The sequence below is a fragment of the Canis lupus genome, chromosome 5, assembly GCF_048164855.1.
Source record: "Canis lupus baileyi chromosome 5, mCanLup2.hap1, whole genome shotgun sequence".
In the NCBI taxonomy this organism is placed as follows: Eukaryota; Metazoa; Chordata; class Mammalia; order Carnivora; family Canidae; genus Canis; species Canis lupus.
In genome coordinates this window covers 11,486,072-11,506,898 of record NC_132842.1, presented here as the reverse complement: position 1 = coordinate 11,506,898, position 20,827 = coordinate 11,486,072, and the positions used below count along the sequence as shown (strand labels likewise).

Sequence of the window (20,827 nt, the reverse complement as noted above, 5' to 3'; positions counted from 1 at the left end):
AGAGCCATGCTCTGCCAATGCTGCTGAATGTCTGCTTTGCTGGAAAAGGGAAATTGAGAACAGGATTTCAAAATCCTCTCCTTAAAAAGGGTATTGGACCACACGTGATATCTCCACTTCCTCTTCTCTCTCTTCTCTATTTTAAAGAGAGGCCTATGCTGTTTATTCCCTGATACTTCCCCCCTAATCCTAGAATTGTTTTCCCAAAATGGCAAAAAAAGGCCCATAAGTATTTAGAGGATAAAGAGCAATTTTCCTAAGACAGTCACATTTCTGCTCCTCTCCCTTCCCTGTGGCCAGGGATTTCCTAAAGCTGTGTTGTTTCTCTACATCCTGGCCATACCTTTGCAAACTTTCACTTTATCAAAGATTCAATTTTCCAATTTGACTATGTCAGCTATTTCCTGCTCAGGCTTTAATTGATACAAGCCAGGAAAGTGTTTTAATCAAAAGAATGACAAGATCATATCTGTGTTTAACAAAAAAATAAAAACAAAACATGAAAATGCAGAGCATGAGAATAGATTAGAAAAGATCTAATCTTTTAGGACATAAGCCTACTCAAAAGGTTTAGATAAGAGATTATGAATTCTTGAATCTGAACAGTGGTTGAATGCCTTAATATAGGAGATGAAAAAAAAACAACTAAGTTGATTTGAGATATTGTACTTAGGCAACTGCATGGTTAATACTACCACACTAACAGAGATCAAAAACCCAGGAAGAGAGACGGTTTTGGGCAATAGGAAGAAAACTATTTTGATAGTCTATATTATGTATAAAATAAGGAAGTTGAACCCAATCAATCTTTCTCAAGCTTCTATCACTTACAGGCTAATCCCACAATTTAGGGTCTATGTATTACATTTACTATCACTTTATTTATATATTCATGTTTAAATAGACTTTTTTTTCTCTTTCTTAGCCTTCTCCTAGAAAATCATATTCATTAAAGTATGTTTTGATGTGCCATTCATGTTTTTGTTCTACCTCTAATATAAAATATAACTACAAAGTTAAGATGTTTAAGTTGCCTAAATTACTCCTTCTTATAAACCCATGCTATACCCTTCTACATGGGAAATGATAAAATATTTTAAAGTTTTCTCCCAGTTCCAAAACTGCATGATTCAAACAGAATACTGAACTTAATTCTTTAGGCCCTGAGTAGTCCCTTGGTTATAATGTAGCTGCATTACACCTTCAGATATTAGGGTGTCTTCAATCTGACTGGGCAGTAATCTGCCTTTTATATTTGCATTACAATACCCTGAGATAGTTCATGCTTATCCCCTCCCCCCAAAAAAGTTCCTAAATTACAATTCAATATTATAATAGACACTTGGCAAATCTATCTGCATGGTAGTCTTGACCAAACAACAATCTGATGATTAAAAACGGTATGTCTGGAACACACTCATAATTCCATTTGTGGATATATCTCTGAAAAGCAGGGACAGCAATGTTTTTCTTGCACCTTGCCTGACACAAACTGTGCATTTCAAAAATAACATGTAGGGCAGGTGAAAAGGCAGATGGCCGGAATCTATAAATTTGCAATCATATATGAAAATCTTTGAACTGTGATTCTATGGACTAAATATACCCAAAACATAGAATGGGTGAGTCCAACTGCCATCTTTCCAGACTATAACGTTCAAGAACTTACTGGTCAAAGGAAATATAGGGCAAATTCCAGAAATGCTAAGTTTACTTCTTCTTTTACCATAGAAATAAAATATAAAAAAAGAGAAGACTTTCAAAGGCCAATCACGAAAGTGGTGTCCTCTGTGAATCTTCCCAGATCACCTTAGATAGAAGCAACCACCGCTGAGCTTCCAAAGTACATTGTTCTCAGCCTTTTCACTTTTGGTTTGATGTCTCCCATAACAGACTCTGAGCCTCTTGATGGCAGGATCTTTACTCTATTTATATTTATATTCCTAAATTCAACAAATAGCAAGTAGGAATTTATCTCAATAAATATTTTATTAAATTGAATTTTCAGGCTATCTACAATAGGATACTGGGACCTAATGAACATTTTATATTCCAAAGCAATATTTTACGTGCCTTATGCTCCAGAATTTATTTATATTAGGATCCTTGCACATGACTCTAAACGTTGGGATATTATTGTTGGGTATTCCTGAAAATCTCTATCTAGCTTGACCAATTTTCATTCATTCTGTGGAGGCTGAAAGCAAATAAAGGAATACAAAATGATGCCTTACATGTATGACCCTTTTCAAACTCATTAATGGGACCAATGATGGGCTACAAAACCAATCCATAATCAGAAGCTTAAATCCTAGAATATTAATGATGAACATTAGAGGATACCAAAAACCTACAAGTATAAGCTTTCAAAATCTATGGAAGAAACTGAGCATCCAAAAACCTGGGCATTTTAGGAAATTGAATTTAATTGAATGAGTAATTGTTTTTACTCTCAATACTGTCCTCATACCAGACCATTTAATTTGATGTCCAACTTTATGACAGATTTTGCCCTGATTTCTGAAAACATTGCCTGGCATCTGACACAATCTAATCAGCCTGGCTGGTAATCTGATTAACAATTTTACTTATATTAGGGTGCCTGTGTGGCTCAGTTGGTTATGCATTAGCCTTTAGCTCAAGTCATGATCCCAGAGTCCTGGGATGGAGCAACATATCAGGCTCCCTGCTCAATGGGGACTCTGGTTCTTCCTCTCCTTTGGTCCTCCCCCTCTGCTCGTGCTCTGTCTCTTGATTTTTCTCTCTCAAATAAATAAATAAAATATTTTAAAAATTACTTATATTACATCTCTCATTCTCTTTTCTTGAGAAGGAATTTCTAAGTTAGAGTACAGATGAAATCTTTTTAAGAAAGTAATATTCATACTTTCCAGAGGAACAAAATTAGAAATTTCATATGAATACCTAAATTATTCACTATTTTTACTAAATATTAAGTCATTCTTTAAATAACTAATTCTCTGATCATTTAAGATACTGACTAAACAAAACCATTTTATATATAATGTGTGAGAAATACAAGTCTTGAATAATACAAACTTCATTGGTGTGAGTGTATATGTTGTAGTTACTAGTTACTAGCTATCCCAAGTTGTTTCAAATCTATGGTCATTGGACACAGACTCCAAATAGTTTAAGTAAAATCTATATAAAACTTAAAATGAGCACTTTACCATATAACAGCTCCATGTTCTAATTATTTGATCTGAAGACAGACATTTTGCCATATTAATAGAGTAACTATTTGGCAGAAATAATCCCCAGGATCTTTTCAGCATCTTGTCTCTGTTTAAATCTTATATAGCAAGAAAACATTATGTTACATTTATTTTCTCATAGTCAAGAAATCAGAGCTGCTCCTTGAAAGAGGTAACCTGTTTAGATGAGAAAGGGTAAGAAGGTAGTATAGGTAAGCTGGGGAAAGTTACGATTAGTAAATCATATAGCTCCACCACGGCATGCATCAAACACATTCAGCATCTTTGGAGAATGAGAATGCTAAATGTTTTTCTTCGTTAGGGGTTACTAAAGGGTGGGAAATTTGGAGGGGGGGGATGGGATGAGTTTCATAATTTTTCTTCAATAATTGCTTTGCTATCCTCCTGAGAGATTCTTTTGCTTTTGAATCATATTTCACACAACTTCTCCTTAAAATACCCTTAGCGATACACCTACAAGTTCAACAATCTATTTACTGTGTTAAAATTTCTAGCTCACTAATGAATCAAAGGACAAATGACAAAAGAATTAAAAGACCAGCTTATATTCATCTTTATAAAAAGAAACCGATGAATTATAAACTCTTAGTAATCCATTCATGTGTTTGTTAGCAAACATTTATTAAGTTCCTATTTCATGGTAGGCACCATGCTAAAGATGGGAATATAAAAATAAATAATAAGTTATACTCTGGTGAAGAAGGCATATAGAAAAGCAGAAAAGCAAAGAATACCAATTCTTCAACAAGTATATATTAAGCACATACAGACACTTAACAGCACAGCAGTGGAGAAACAGATAAAGAGTTGCTTCAGAGGTGAGAAGGATATGGTAGAGAGGTTGAAGGATTTCCTGAAGATGTGTAGCATCAGTAAAGTCTGAATTCATGGGCTGAAACCCACTAGATGAAAAGGAGGAAGAACATCACAAAAAAACAACTTGTGTAAAGGCTTGAGAATGGGATGGTTAGTGTGACTAAAATGTGGTAAATTCACTAGGAATAAGGAATGAATATTTGTAAGATATCTACATATAATGCTAATTTGTGTGATTGGGTGCTTACAATTTCTAAATATGTTTTTTTAAAAAGAGATTGTTTTAAAATAGGAAAATGCAATTTTGTTTTTTTTCAAACTTTTAAATATTATAAGCTAAATTTATTCACTGATCTAAGAGAGCTTTAACTATATATACTAATAAATCTCAAAGAGTATATTTTTAAAATTTGTAGAAACTCGTGAGTCATAATAAAATAAGTCAATTTTTTCTAAACAGATTTTCATATAGTGTTGTAAATTTTAAAGTTCCTAAAAAACATTTAGAAAGCAGCAAGTACTAGGTGATTGCTAAGGGAAATCATGAAAACTGATAATTAACTTCAACATTGCAATCAGTTTCAATCAAACAGATTATGTGTCTAAGAGAATTCAATAAGGAAATTAGAGAGAGTTTTCATATAGAGCAATTTACATGGAAAAATATTTCATTCCAATTTAAAAAGTACTATATGTCCTGATAGTAAAATGTACCAGGCACAATGGAATACAAAGAAGAGAAGTTTATCTGGCTCCAGAAGTTTATGTGGCTAGTTTATCTAGCAAAGATTCTGGCCAGTGAAGAGTGAACTTAAGAGCAAAAACGGGATTTATGAAAAAGCATAGCCTATCCAAACTGTTAAGCAGGGCAGCAAGGCTGACGAGTTGACTTTGAGAAGAAATGCTAAAAGAGGGCAATGAGGAAAAACTAGTGAGGGAAGCAGATCTTATCTTTTAGGCAAATCACTTACCAGGGTTGGAGCAGGATGGTGTGAAGCTCAAGCAGGGGAAACGCCTCCTGATAGTTTCCAAGTTGTAAAACCATCTTACCTCGCTACTCCCCACCCCAAGATTCTAATGCACAACTGAAATACAACAAAGTGCAAGAAAAGAATTTAAGATTAACTTTAGTGTCACCATCAAGAAATCCATACTATTATCGTTTTGATGTATCTTCTAAATTTTTATCAATATGCACAAACACATGAATACATGCTTGCATCTTGAAATCTGTGTTGTCTGCCAATTTTTTTTCCTTATGCTGATCATTCTCAAATATTTTACTCTCAAGGTACCTTTACATCATTAAACATTATTGAGAACCCCAAAGAAATTTTTGTGTGGTTTATAACTATCAAAATTTATATTAAAAATTAAAATTGAGAAGTTTATTAAATTATATGTATTAGTTTATTTTAAAATAATAATAAATCTGGGACACCTGGGTGGCTCACTTGTTGAGTGTCTGCCTTTGGCACAGGGCATGGTCCTGGAGTCGCAGGATCAAGTCCCACATCGGGCCTGCTTTTCCCTCTGCCTATGTCACTGCCTTTCTCTCTCTCATGAATAAATAAAATAAAATCTAAAAAAGATTTTTTAAATAAAAAAATAAAAAATCCATTACATGTTAAGAAAAAATACACATTATGAAACAAAATTATATATTTTATATTATATAATTCTGTTTCATATTTCTCAGAATATTAAAAAAGAAACTTGCATGAACAGTTGAGATTTAATCAATTTTGTTCCTTCAACAAGGTCATTTTGAAATGAAATTGACTTTTCAAAAAATTTACTGCAAATACCTGGTGGTAAAGAATGTAACATACAGCTTGGTACATACCATTGTCTTATCTCCTGCTAAGGCACTGAAAGTTTTAACCAACACCATATTTGCACTATCAGTGCAAATATCAACATAGTTTAAACGTCTGTGAAAATAAAAATTCACTGATCTAGCTTGCATTTGAATGAATCTTTTACCAATAGACCTTTATTATTATTATAATAGTTTTGAATTTGTACGCCCCCTGAAGAGGTCCCTAAGACCTCCAGCAGTCCACACACCACACTTTGAGAAACACTGCCCTTACACCACTAAATATAAAGTAGCATTATTTGAAAGGGCTATTTAATGTCCTCTCAAGTACATGTATCATCATTTAACCATTACCCTATTATTAGACATTTAAGTTGTATCTAATTTTTCATTATTACCAATAATTTGTGATGAACCTCTTTCTACATAAATCTTTGTCTTCCTCTCTAATTATTTCCTAAAGATTGACTCTTAGTAATTTGACTAGGTCAAGAAAGATTTTCAAAGTGTGCTATCAAATATATTTCCAAAGGGACTCCAGTTCTGCATCTGGTTCCTGTTAGGCAGTTGTGAATGTGCTAACACTGGACTCAGATGAGAAGCCAAGTAGAGACTATGCTCACATTGGCAGCATGGGGTCTCCCGAAGGTTAAGCTATAGGAACTTGGGTCAGCTTTATTCATACTAATTGAATCCATATTCCAGGGCATGTTCCTATTTAGGCACTCTGCCACAGCAAGATCGCATTAAACAGTGACAGGTTTGTAGCCAGTGGTATTTATTTCCCGCCTGAAAAAAGTAGAAGAAATATATGTTGCTATGTCATGTGAATGAGTTTAGCAAAATTCCGTGTCCCAGTTGTTTGGTTCTGTGACCCCAGATGATTAATCCTTTCCTCCCCTTTTTGTGGCATTTCTGGTTACGTTTGCAAACCCAATTCTTTCTGAACTTTTTCACCCAAACATTTGGTTCAGCTTGTCCTTAAAGACTTGAAAATGAAAACTTGAGATCATGGACACTCCCCCCTAATTTATCCCCAATTTTTAAAATTGGCTTGGTTCTTTTTTTTTCCTCCAAGATTTACTTCTTAAAAAAAAAAAAAAAAAAAAAAAAAAAAGCCAGTATTTGCTAGAAATAGAGACTATTATAGACCTGGAATATTTCTATTGCAACCCTTCATGATTTTTTTCCTTTTTTTTTCTTTAGCATTAGTCAAATTATACAGTATTTTATAGGAGCATACATTCAATGAGAAAAGTTGATTTAATGGACTCAATTTATTCTTATAATGCCTCATGATGTTATGTGATTTTATTCTACCTATAGATTCTTATAACAGATTTAATATCTGCTCTGTAATTACCAACTAAAAATTGTAATCTTAGCGTTGACTTTTTTACAATAAACAAAAACAGATGAAAATGCTCCTGAAATCAAATTCTCTGAGGCACTGTTGTGCTTCAAGGGTTCCATAAAATTCATTCCCCTCCTTGCTATCACCTTCTTCTAGATAATTTTTATTGAAGCACACTTTGTCACTCAGTCCGATATTTTGAAAACTCTTTCTTTTTTTATATATATATATTTTTGTAAATTTATTTTTTATTGGTGTTCAATTTGCCAACACATAGAATAACACCCAGTACTCATCCCATCAAGTGCCCCCTCAATGCCCATCACCCAGTCGCCCTCACCCCCCACCCACCTCCCCCTTCCACCACCCCTAGTTCGTTTCCCAGAGTTAGGAGTCTTTATGTTCTGTCTCCCTTTCTGATATTTCCCACTCATTTTTTCTCCTTTCCCCTTTATTCCCTTTCACTTTTTTTATATTCCCCAAATGAATGAGACCACATAATGTTGGTCCTTCTCCTATTGACTTATTTCACTCAGCATAATACCCTCCAGTTCCATCCACGTCGAAGCAAATGGTGGGTATTTGTCGTTTCTAATGGCTGAGTAATATTCCATTGTATACATAAACCACATCTTCTTTATCCATTCATCTTTCGGTGGACACCGAGGCTCCTTCCACAGTTTGGCTATTGTGGACATTGCTGCTAGAAACATCGGGGTGCAGGGGTCCCGGCGTTTCACTGCATCTGCATCTTTGGGGTAAACCCCCAACAGTGCAATTGCTGGGTCAGGGCAGGTCTATTCTTAACTCTTTGAGGAACCTCCACACAGTTTTCCAGAGTGGCTGCACCAGTTCACATTCCTACCAACAGTGCAGGAGGGTTCCCCTTTATCCTCATCCTCTCCAACATTTGTGGTTTCCTGCCTTGTTAATTTTCCCTATTCTCACTGGTGTGAGGTGGTATGTCATTGTGGCTTTGATTTGTACTTCCCTGATGGCAAGTGATGGAGAGCATTTTCTCATGTGCTTGTTGGCCATGTCTATGTCTTCCTCTATGAGATTTCTGTTCATGTCTTTTGCCCATTTCATGATTGGATTGTTTGTTTCTTTGCTGTTGAGTTTAATCAGTTCTTTATAGATCTTGGATACTTTATTTGATATGTCATTTGCAAATATCTTCTCCCATTCTGTAGGTTGTCTCTGAGTTTTGTTGACTGTATCTTTTGCTGTGCAAAAGCTTCTTATCTTGATGAAGTCCCAATAGTTCATTTTTGCTTTTGTTTCTCTTGCCTTCATGGATGTATCATGCAAGAAGTTACTGTGGCTGAGTTCAAAAAGGGTGTTGCCTGTGTTCTCCTCTAGGATTTTGATGGAATCTTGATTGAAACCTAGTGAAACCCATTGTGTTCTCTCTAAAATAATGTTGTGAGGACCTGGTGCTCTTTTAGCCTATATTACATTAAGAGGATGCACACATATATGCATGTGTCTTCTCTCCTGAGTTGGAGAGGTGCTACTAAGCACCTGCTTTGTTTACTTTTGAATGTACTACCTATGTGACTGATTATCTTGCTTAAATTTAAGAATCTTAAAGTTGAATCCTTCATTTAGTAAATAAATAGATTTTCATTTCACATATTATTTCACTACATCTGACTTTATTTTTCAGTTCTCAGAATTCCTTTCTTTAATTTCCTACCTATTTATTTATTTTATATTCTTCTCTTGTACTTATCTTTGCAAGCTGAAAGATACAAAAAGAACAAAATAAGGTGTAAATATCATAATCTGTAATAATTCTCCTAAAAGTAGCTTATTCAAACAGGCTAAAATTTGGTCTGGAAATGAACAGAGACCAGGTGTAAAATAAAGCTTGTTTAAAGCTTAGAGAAAAAAAAATGATACATGTGAATCATATGGCACTGACAACTGGATGGGAAACACAGTGCATCATACTCAAACTGGGAAGCAAAAAAAAATTCATTCATTAACCTTTATGATGGGACAGAGAAAAAAATTAGTAGTACCCTGGTTAAGACACAATTATTTCTTTAAAAAATCTCTTCTTGACAGAGAGAAATATGTTTAGTGGACATTAGAAATAGATGAGTAAAAGTAGAAACTCAGGAATACTTTATTTTTATTAAAATTTTATATTTTCCTTTCATCTGAAAGAATAGCACACTCAGAAAGGCTGAGGCATACTAACAAAGTCTTAAAATTAGAAACATTTGGAAAAAAAACAAATCGAAGAATTTTAAATGACAGGTGGAAACCGGGAGAGTAGAATTGAGATTTACTTCTCTAGGACACACCAGATTTACCAGTGATCAGCAAAGCAAAATTTAATGTAACAGGCATGGCTCTCAGAATAAATGAATTCTTTCTCAACCACTGAAATTACTGTATTTCATAATTTTGATGTATCCTTTAAAAACATGTCACATGTACTTTTATGGTTAGAAAACATTTTTCTCTAGCAATAACAAGTACTTCATAGCCTGAAAATTTATTTCAAGATCCTTATATTTATACATGGATGTTTCATACCTCTCATTTTTCGAGATACATGAGATATGAAGAACTCATACCCTTATTTTTCAAATATTATAAAATGAGTTATTTGTACTAAATTGTTTTTTCTCCAGTCACATGACTTTTTCAGTTTCTAATGAATAGAAAAAGATAGAAGGGCCACACCCTATCCTTTCCTCTCATCTTCAGGGAAGCCACCAAAGTATTCATCTGGGCTGGCACTTAATCCACTGAAAAAAGAATGAAAAGAGAGGGCAAAAGGAGGTTCCTGGCCTACTTGAAGTTTTGTGCTAAGTGGAACAGAAAGCTAAATACAAATGTGATAACAACAGTAAATATGATTATCTTTTCTCTCCGGGAATTGATGAAATATATTGGTGGGAGTGAGCATAAGGGAACAGAAAAGAAAGCAGGTTAGTGGATTTTGTTCCATCATAGATGCTTTGGACTATATGAATTGTTAATTTTTTCTATAAATATTCAGTTGTTTCCTGCTGTATTAGGTACTGTGATAGAGAGAATAACCAGACAAGGTCTTTATCCTCCAGAAGACTTCTGGTTTAGTAGAAGAAGGGTCTCAGTTGCCCCATCTGTAAAGTAGGCCATGAACAAGATGATGGCAAAGATCTAGCTCTAAATTAGTAAATTGATATTTAAAAACTATTACGGTTAATACCATTTCTAATTTGACACTTCCTTATTATTTTTCTTTATCCCAATATCCCTTCATTGAACCCAGGCTTTGAAGTCAGGAGAAAGAAGTAGGAAGTTTAAAAGAAAGATACAAATGACAAACGGAGAAAAGAATAAGAAAAGAAGGTAAAGAGAATAGCACTCACTTTCTAGAGCATCACTTTCTAGAGCACCATTTTCCTTCAGGCACTCAACTCAGAACAATCATTTCTTATATTTTTAGAATGTACTTCAACATTTAGAAACAATATATACAAATCATTTCATTAGTGGAAGCAAGAGAACAACAGATCCCTACAAACAAACACATGCAGGAACAAATATTTTTTGGTAAATAAAGTAACATGCTTATCCTTCAAATCACCTGATAGCTGCATTATGATCACCTCCTCCATTTCAGAGAGTACAGTTCTCTATACTTTTTAGCATACAGGTTATTGCAATAGAGTTTTATAATACAGTCCACCTAGAATCATCATGCATTGCCCTTTCAAATGTCATTTCCTCTTAACTTTTATAATTTGTACTAAAGTTTTAAGCTTATTTTTCTCTGAGCATTTTCTAAGACTATTTTTAAATAGGAGAAAAAATTGTAACAGCTTGTTCCCATAAGATAGTAGTGGGGACTAAGGTATTTGGTAGATTAGACTAAGAAGCACCTGACCAGTCTCAGACACACAAAATGACATACTAGTAACTTAGAGAAAAACATGGCTGTTGACAAAAAGAAATCAAGCAACTCATTGATAGCCAAAAACAGTAATTGATTTAGTAAATAAAATAGGACATTCCTAATAAAACTAATTATAAAAGCAGATTACAGTTACTAATTAATAAACTTAAGATGTATGTAAAACATGTTCATTTTGGAGTGCAGAATTCTCAGTAGAAACAACTCAGGCACTATCATTCTTTTCTATCATCTTCTTGATAGCCATTCTTCAACATTCACAGTGATACTGACGCCCACTGTCACCTTTTCCTTTAACCTAAATAAAGGTTTATTCACTTATTTTGTCTAAAGATGGTCACACAAAGTGACAAGCAGATTCTACCCTAAAACTATCCAAACACTGACATAATAATTTTCCTCATACACTATCATTACAATTCAGGTTTTTTTTTTTTTTTGTGTGTGTGTGTGTGTGTGTATTTTTTTTTAAATATTTTATTTATTTTAGAGAGAGACAGAAAACGAGTGAGCACATGTTGGGCGGTGCAGAGAGGCAGAGGGAGAAAGAATCACAAGCAGACTCCATCTTAAGCATGGAGCTTGACTTGGGGCTCGATCCCAGAACCCTGAGATCATAATCTGAGCCAAAACCAAGAATCGGACATTTAACCTACTGCACCACCCAAGCAGCCCACAATTTAGTTTTATATTAGTAAAGGTTTTAGCCCCAAGAAGCTAGAGATAAATGTGTTTATAAATAAGAAACCTTAACCAAAGCAATTAGACAAAGTAAGTAAATAAAAGCCATCAAAATTGGAAAGGAAAAAATATAACTATTTCTACTTACAAAAGACATGATCATAGAAGGTTCTAAAGAATCCACAAAAGCCACTAAAGCTAATAAATGAATTCAGCAACGTTGCAAGATACAAATTCAAAACACAAAATCAGTTGTGCTCTGAAACCAGCAATGAATAATCAGAAAAAAGAAATTAAGAAAGCAGTCACCTGACAATAGCATGGAAAATAATAAAATACATGGGAAGTAAAAGATTTCTATACTTAAAATTACACAGTATTACCAAAAGAAATTAAAGAAAACCTAAATAAATGGAAAGACATCTCCAGTTCACAGAAAGAATTAATATTGTCAAAATGTCAGTGCTACCCAAAGTGATCTACAGATTCAACATAATCCCTATTAAAACTCCAACAATGTTCTTTGCAGAAATAGAAAACCAATCCTCAGATTCATGTGGAATTATAAGGGCATCAAAAAAACCAAAACCATCTTGACAAAGGACAAAGGTGTAGAGCTAACACTTCTTGATTTCAAAACTTACCACAAAGCTAACAAAAAATCAAAGCTACAGCAAACAAAACACCGTGGCATTGGCATATGAATATATACATATAGATTGATGGACTAAAAATTAAAAGCCAAATATAAACCCATACATATATGACCAACTGATTTTTGACAAGAGGATCAAGTCCATTCAATGGGGAAAAACAGTCTCTTCAACAGATGGTTCTGGGACAGTTAGATTTCCACATGCAAAAGAATACAGCTGAACCCCTACTCATACCCCAGAAAAAATTAACTCAAAATGGATACAATACCTGAATGTAAGAACTAAAACCATAAAATATTTAGAGGAAACTGTAGGACTCATCTTGAAGACCTGGTATTTAGCAGCGCATTTTTATTTTTGTTTTCAAGTATAATTAACATAAAATTAGTTTCTGGTATACAATATAATGATTCAATAACTTGATATACTTCTCAGCGCTCATCAAGATAAGTGCATTCCTAAACCCCTTTTATCTATCCCCCCCCCCCCCCACTTACCACCCCTCTGGCAACCACCAGTCTTTTCTCTGTATTTAAGAGTCTGTTTTTACTGTCTCCTTTTTTTTTTTCATTTGTTTTCTTAATTCCACATATGAGTGAAATTATATAGTATTTGTTTTTGCCTAACTTATTTCACTTAGCATTATACCCCTCAGATCCCACATTGTTACATATAGCAAGATTTCATTATTTTTTATTTTATTATTTTATGGCTGAGTAATTCCATATATATATCCCATATATATATTCCATGTATATATTATATATTCCATATATATATGTATATATATATATACACACACACACACGCTTCTTTATTCATTCATCTATGGATGGACACTTAGGTTGCTTCCATATCTTGGCTATTATAAATTATGCTGCAATAAACATATACCTTTTCAAATTAGTGGTTTTGTTTTCTTTGGATAAGTACTCAGTGGCAGAATTACTGGATCATATAGTAATTCTCTTTTTTCAGTTTTTCAGGAACATCTATATTTTTCTAGATTTTTCTAGATTGACTATACCAATCTTCATTCTCATCAACAGTACACAAAAGGTTCTTTTTTTCTCCACATTCTTGCCAACACTTGCTAATTCTTGTGTCTTTTATTTTTACTATTTTGAGGTAATATCTCACTGTGGCTTTTATTTTCATTTCACTGATTATGTGATAGAGATCTGAAACCATAAATGTCCTAGAAGAAAACAGGCAGTAATTTCTTTGACATCAACCATAGAAATATTTTTTCTAGATGTGTCTCCTCTGGCAAGGGAAACAAAAACAAAATTAAGCTATTGGCACTACACCAAAATAAAAAGCTTTTGCTTGGTAAAGGAAATAATCAACAAAGAAGATATTTGCAAATGATATAATCTGAAAAGGGGTTAATATCCAAAACATACAAAGAATTATACAACTCAGCATCAAAAAAACAATCCAATTAAAAAATGGGCAGAGGACATGAGATATTTTTCCAAAGAAGACATACATACAAATGACCAACAGACATGTGAAAAGATAACAAGACATTCTTAGATATGACACCAAAAGCCCAAGAAACAAATCAAAAAAGATAAGTTGGATTTCATCAAAAATTTTCATGTATCAAAGGATATTAGCAAAATCAAAGGACAACCTACAGAATAGAACAAAATATTTGAAATTATACGTCTGATTAGAGTTTAATATCCAGAATATATAAAAATTCCTACAACTCAAAAAGAAAAACAACCCACTTAAAAGCAGACTTTTGTAGACATTTCTTTATTAAAGATATACAAATGGCAAATAAACCCATGAAAGATATATAATTGAAATAGGAACTCAGATACTTCTAGGACAACATTCATAAATCATTCACAATAGCCAAAAGGTGAAAGCAACTCAAGTGTCTATCATCAGATGAAGGAGTAAACAAAGTGTAACATATGCACACAATGGAGTATTATTCAGCCATAAAAATTACTGAAGTTCTTATACATGCTACAATATGGATGAAACTTGAAACATTACACTAAGAGAAATAAGCCAGACAGAAAATGATAAATATTGTGCAATTCTACTTTTGTGAAGCATTTAGAACAGGCAAATTCAGAGAAACAGAAGGTAAATCCAGAGGTTACCAGAGGCTGGAGAGATAGGAGAGTGGGAAATTATGGTTTAATAGCTACTGAGTTTCTATTTCTGGTTATTAAAACATTTTGTAAATAGAAGTGATGGTTGTGTGACACTGTGTATATAATGAAAGCAACTGAACTATATAGTGGCAGTGGTTAAAATGTCAAGTTTTATGTTATATAAAATTAAAATAAAATTAATATTACTAAAATTGAACCATCTATTTAAATGAGTAAACTGATATGGTGTGTGGTAATTCAAGAAAGCTGTTAAAACATACATATAATAAACACTTATCTCAAAGTCATGTTTAGTGGATGTAAATAACATAGATGAATTTTGTTTTATCTTTGTTTTTCTTCACTAATCATTTACAGTAATTTCAGATACCTACACTTTCATGTTTTTAATCAACACTAAAATAATTTTAATTAATAAGCCATGAAGTGAATGCTTTTAGAGTTATACATATGCTCACTAAGTTTAAATTACAAATTCTCATGAGAATTATCCCAGTTCTGCACTGACATCTCTCTCTTCAGCCCATTCAAAATGCCACCCTCTACAGTTTCTGTACATACTGATATAGCGGGACCTCAAGGATAATTTAAGTGAATTTAAATTATGGATGGAAAAACCCATGTGATTCATGCTGCTTTTTCTCTCTACTCCAAACTTCTAAGTCAGTTCCTTGCTGATCCTGGAGGTGGTGAGATTCTTTGACACCTCAACTCTTCTAGGCCCATCAGACTGACAAAGTATAAGCTAAATGTAGCATTTTTTAGCCTAATACAGGCTTATCATTGCACATAACAGTGTAATGTACTGACAGAAAACTTTACAATCAGATGTTTCATTTTCCTCATAGAAATGAGGAAATGAAGTGGAATTATGTTTTAATATCAAATTTACATATAATTGATACATATGGAAAATATATCATAGTCCTGAAAGAGTAAACGTATGGAGTTGACACTAGAAATTTACTTAATGGAAGTATCTTTTGATGATGGGTGATATTTTACACTATATATAGGAAAGACATTGAAAATTAAGCCTAACAATTCAGAGGTTTCTAATATTGGGGGGCATACCTTTGATGGAAAAAATAGTAGTAGTTTGTGACTGCTAATAAACATAATTTAAAGGAGGGTAAATTTACCATTGCTCACATTCTACTACTTATACTGTGACCCTTTCCTCTTTTACTACAACTCCACATCCTTAAGTGTCACCCTTTTTGTAGTCACCCAACCCCCAAAGTCTAGCCACCTACAGGTCTTTATTATTTTTTTCACTTTAATAGAAAAAATTTTTAAGACTTAAAATCTTCTCAGAAGAAAAGTAGCTCCCATAGCTGAATTTAACAGAGCTGGAAGACTGTTTAATTACTGCCTTCTACCTGCCAACCTTGGTCTAGGTCATCTGGGGTCCAAACTCCAAAGCCAAAAATAATTGTCTCATATCAAGATCTTTTGTATTGCTTGTACTTCACTTCTATCCAATTGACTGCCAAGCCTATCCCTTCAGTTCCTGGTTGCCTGCCTGGCCTTTGGACCATCTGTCCTATCTAGCCCTATGGTTTGGATTTCCTCTTGCTTCCTGATTTCATGCCTGATTTCAGCTGAGATTAATTTTTCTGAGGCATTTGTCTGATCTTTATCTAGTTCCTAATTTCCATTTTGTTTTGTTACTCCTTACTTCAATGTTCAGTCTCTCCTGTGCCAGGCTTTGTTTTGGCATTTCGACACATTCTGAAATTTCCCTTCAATTCCCTATCCAGTCTCAACTGTAAAAGCAGCCCTGCCTATTTCTGCACCTAACTGTATCATTACTGAGCTTACCACTCTGAGAACTTTATGTTGACTAGTCTTGGAGGAGGGAAAGGCAAAGAATCAAATACCACTTATTCAATCTAACTATAGGAAATAAGTATTCATTCACCGTAGTTAAGGAATTAACAGATATTTCTTGCACCTATGACTGTTTTCAAATAACAACCCACAAATATAGCTGCCATATATATATATGCCATATATATATATATATATATGCATGATATATATATATATATACATTATACCCAAAATGTAGATTCAATGAGGGCGAACGGTTAAGCTACTGAATATTCAAGCCAATTGTATAGAAATAGTGGAGATTAGGAAACTTTGAAGATTGAATCCATAGGAAGAACATATGGCCAGCCAAACACAATTACCCAGATTAGACTCTTGGACTCATTGCGTATTTTGGTAGGTGACAAAAAGAAGTCATAACTGAAGATTTCTTTCCAAAAAACAAATCAGTAAGAGTTTCCCTCTTTACTACATTTTCCCTTAGGATCTAAGGGTATGTTATTGACAGACTTACTGTCATTATACCCTGATTAGGCAAAAATATTCATGTATTACATATTTTTTTCCTCATAACTGAGCTGCCCTCAAGACACTAGCAATCATCCTATAATTGGTCTTCTATTCTCCATTATTCTTATAATGTGTGTGTGCATGATGGGATCATTCTATAAATCTTTAATGGGATATATTTAGTTATCTGGTTATATTTTTTTTGTATTTCTGTGGTGGGCATAGTTGTGATCAACTATTTCAGGGCTTGTTGTCTTCTAATAAATCTGTTGACACTTGAGTAATTAAGTAAATCACAAAAAGAAATGATCATTTAGGAGTCTAGTCAATCAGAATATATTAAGCAGATCTAGACCAACAGGTGAGATTATCAAGGACACATCTCTTTTTGATTCATTTAAAGGAAACACTAACATTAAGAACTCTTCAAAACACTCATATTTAAATTTGCTGTTTAAAACATTATGGAATGACCCATTGCTATAGATCTTTATGACCAACACTGTCATGAAAAAATAGTCCTCAGGATTTGGTGGTTTAGCACTTTTGAAGTCTATGGTAGCCTTTCCATATAGCCAGCTCTTTATAATGTTGTACCTTATGTATCGCTTGAGTGATATTTGAAGAAATCGATTTTAAGACCAATTTATGCCACTTCTTATTTGTCTGTGTTTATTTGGATCTAAGTATTCAGAATTCAAATTATATTTACTTATAAGAATGTAGTTGCCTTTGTGTCCTGAAAAAAAAAGTAATAGCCTTACTTATGATAATACATTCATAAAAATAAGTATGCTGGCTAGACAATATGTCTCTCAAAGATGTCTACCAGATAATAAACTAAAAATGTACTGTGCTATACTTCAAAACTTATACTTTTTTTATGGCCTTGTGTGCTTTAAGGAAAACTAAAGGAAGTGTGAACTGTGCATTTGTTAATCCAGTTTATGGCAACTGGAGTGACCCAGAGAAAAGAGAGGTAAGTGGTAATGGTGAATTGTATTGTTTCAGAAGCAGAAACACACAAACACACAGACACACAGACACACACACACACACACACACACACACACGGTGTTATTTGGACATGATTCCATATCATGGCTAAGAATAATGTTTTAACGGAATTATTTCATTGGAAATGGGAAGGAGTTTTAGTCTCTCTAAATATGCAATGAGAATTTTCCATTCCAGGACAGATTCAATCTGTTTGTAAAGTCAGTTCACTCTTAAGTGGCTTTGTGGTCACTGTTCATACTCAACAAGAGCTGACAACTCTGGAAAACATCAGTTTAACCCAGAGTATTAGTCAGCTACCCATAGTAACTCTTTATTGACTGTTCTTTATATTCTATTCCCAAAGACAAAAGAAGGACAGCATTCTGTGCTGTGCTTTAAATTGAGATGTGAGCAGTAAAGGGCTATTACCTGATCATTTAGAAGACTAAAGGAGAAATTAAAGTGTATTACATCTTTTTTGGGACCTTTTAGGGCTATTTCCTTATCAGCGCAATAAAAAGTAGACTAGACAGATAATGAAATAAAATCTTTCTCATCTCTTTCTTAAGTAGATAATATGAGCATACACTTGGGTATAAAATAGGATTAGCCATGACACATCACTTCTTATCCATGAAAACCTTACATCTGATTTTAGAAATATTACATCAGATTCATTCTCTTGTGTAAGTGAGCATATAGAATGCTAAAACTTTCATAGCCCCATTATTTTTACATGAAAAATAGGCCACCAACAGCTGTTACCATTATTGAAATGAGTACTATGGTGCAAGATTAGATGGTTTCTAATAATTTGGTAGCCTTGGTTGATATGGCTGAAGGCTAAAACAACACTTGACATTTTTATATGTGCTTTTATTCAATAATGATGACATACATGCTTTGGGTTATTACTGTTTTGGTAGGAATGAAAACAAAAATTTTCCCAGGGTGCAGAGAATTAATTTGGATGAAATTTCAAGTCAATCAAGACACAGAGAAAAACTTAAAATGTAGCTCCCACATTTCAAATGGATAATAAATAAATAAATGGATACTTAAGAAGCCTAATGTATCTTGTTGGCAAAGTAAGTAGGTGTAATGCAAACCTATTTCTCTCTCTCTCTCTCTCTTTTGTTTTTTTGTTTTTTTTTGCAAACCTATTTTCATTGTAGGAAAGGAAAGGAAATTCAATCTTTTTTTAGATCTTTAGTTTAATTTTAGTATCTGAAAGATACAAATGATATAAGAAAAGAAAATATAATGTTTTAAATTTGATATAAGGAAAGAAAATATACTGTTTTAAATTTGACATTTTTATATTAATATCTATTAAACTTCTTTTAACTGGAGTTTTCTTTCTTTTTTTTTAATACTTTATTTATTTATTCATGAGAGACACACAGAGAGGCAGACACACAGGTAGAGAGAGAAGCAGGTTCCACGCAGGGAGCCTGATGTGGGACTCGATCCCGGAACTCTGGGATCACATCTAGAGCCAAAGGCAGATGCTCAACTGCTGAGCCACCCAGGCGTCCTAATATCTTTTAAACTTGTAATAATTAAAGAGCTGCTAGAAATATCTTTTACTTTCTACTGAAAAAAAAAATGGCCTCTCTGGCACATGGATGAGGGTTCCTATCAAAGACCCACTTTCAGGGTGCTTTCAAGACTCTACTATGCATGCATATGGCAGTGCAATCAATGACTCTAGAGAAACTTAGAAGCAATTTCTTTTTTTCTATCCAAATAAAAAAACAATTCCTCTTTCACATTTTTTCCCTTCCATTAAGAATGGCTAGAAAAGAAATTCTGTCACAGTTCTTGAACTTTCTTGCTGCCTTGATTTCTATTATTTCAGAAACAATGAGTTTGTATTAAACTAAGTGTGCCTTCCTTGACTTTGTGTCAGAGAAATAGACTTCTCCAAAATACCCTTCTAAAAACTCTTAGTAAAAATTCTCAGGTCCTGACATAGAAATTGTAAGAACAGTCTAACGAACTGCCATGTATCCAACTCATGGTCATTCTACTTTCACCTCTACTATCACCCATTCCCACTACACATCAGAGTGGGGTGCTGGTTTATTTATTTTTATTTTTTTTCATTTTTTAACCCTTTATTTTTTTATTTTTTTTAAATAATAAGTTTATTTTTTATTGGTGTTCAATTTACCAACATACAGAATAACACCCAGTGCTCATCCTGTCAAGTGCCCCCCTCAGTGCCCGTCACCCATTCACCCCCATCCCCCGCCCTCCTCCCCTTCCATCACCCCTAGTTCATTTCCCAGAGTTAGGAGTCTTTATGTTCTGTCTCCCTTTCTGATATTTCCCACACATTTCTTCTCCCTTCCCTTATATTCCCTTTCACTGTTATTTATATTCCCCAAATGAATGAGAACATATAATGTTTGTCCTTCTCCAATTGACTTACTTCACTCAGCATAATACCCTCCAGTTCCATCCACCTTGAAGCAAATGGTGGGTATTTGTCATTTCTAATGGCTGAGGAATATTCCATTGTATACATAAACCACATCTTCTTTATCCATTCATCTTTCGATGGACACCGAGGCTCCTTCCACAGTTTGGCTATTGTGGACATTGCTGCTAGAAACATCGGGGTGCAGGTGTCCCGGCATTTCATTGCATCTGTATCTTTGGGGTAAACCCCCAACAGTGCAATTGCTGGGTCGTAGGGCAGGTCTATTTTTAACTCTTTGAGGAACCTCCACACAGTTTTCCAGAGTGGCTGCACCAGTTCACATTCCCACCAACAGTGCAGGAGGGTTCCCTTTTCTCCGCATCCCCTCCAACATTTGTCGTTTCCTGCCTTGTTAATTTTCCCCAT

The 20,827-nt window shown here is 34.0% G+C and overlaps 1 protein-coding gene across 1 annotated transcript in view; it reads left to right on the top strand.

Annotated features, from left to right (window-relative positions):
* MALRD1 (MAM and LDL receptor class A domain containing 1) overlaps nt 1-20,827 on the top strand; it is a 755,529-nt gene that overhangs the window by 732,187 nt on the left and 2,515 nt on the right. Inside the window, 1 exon segment of the mRNA XM_072825144.1 lies at nt 17,878-17,953. Within this exon segment, the coding sequence (XP_072681245.1) occupies nt 17,878-17,953 (76 nt within the window).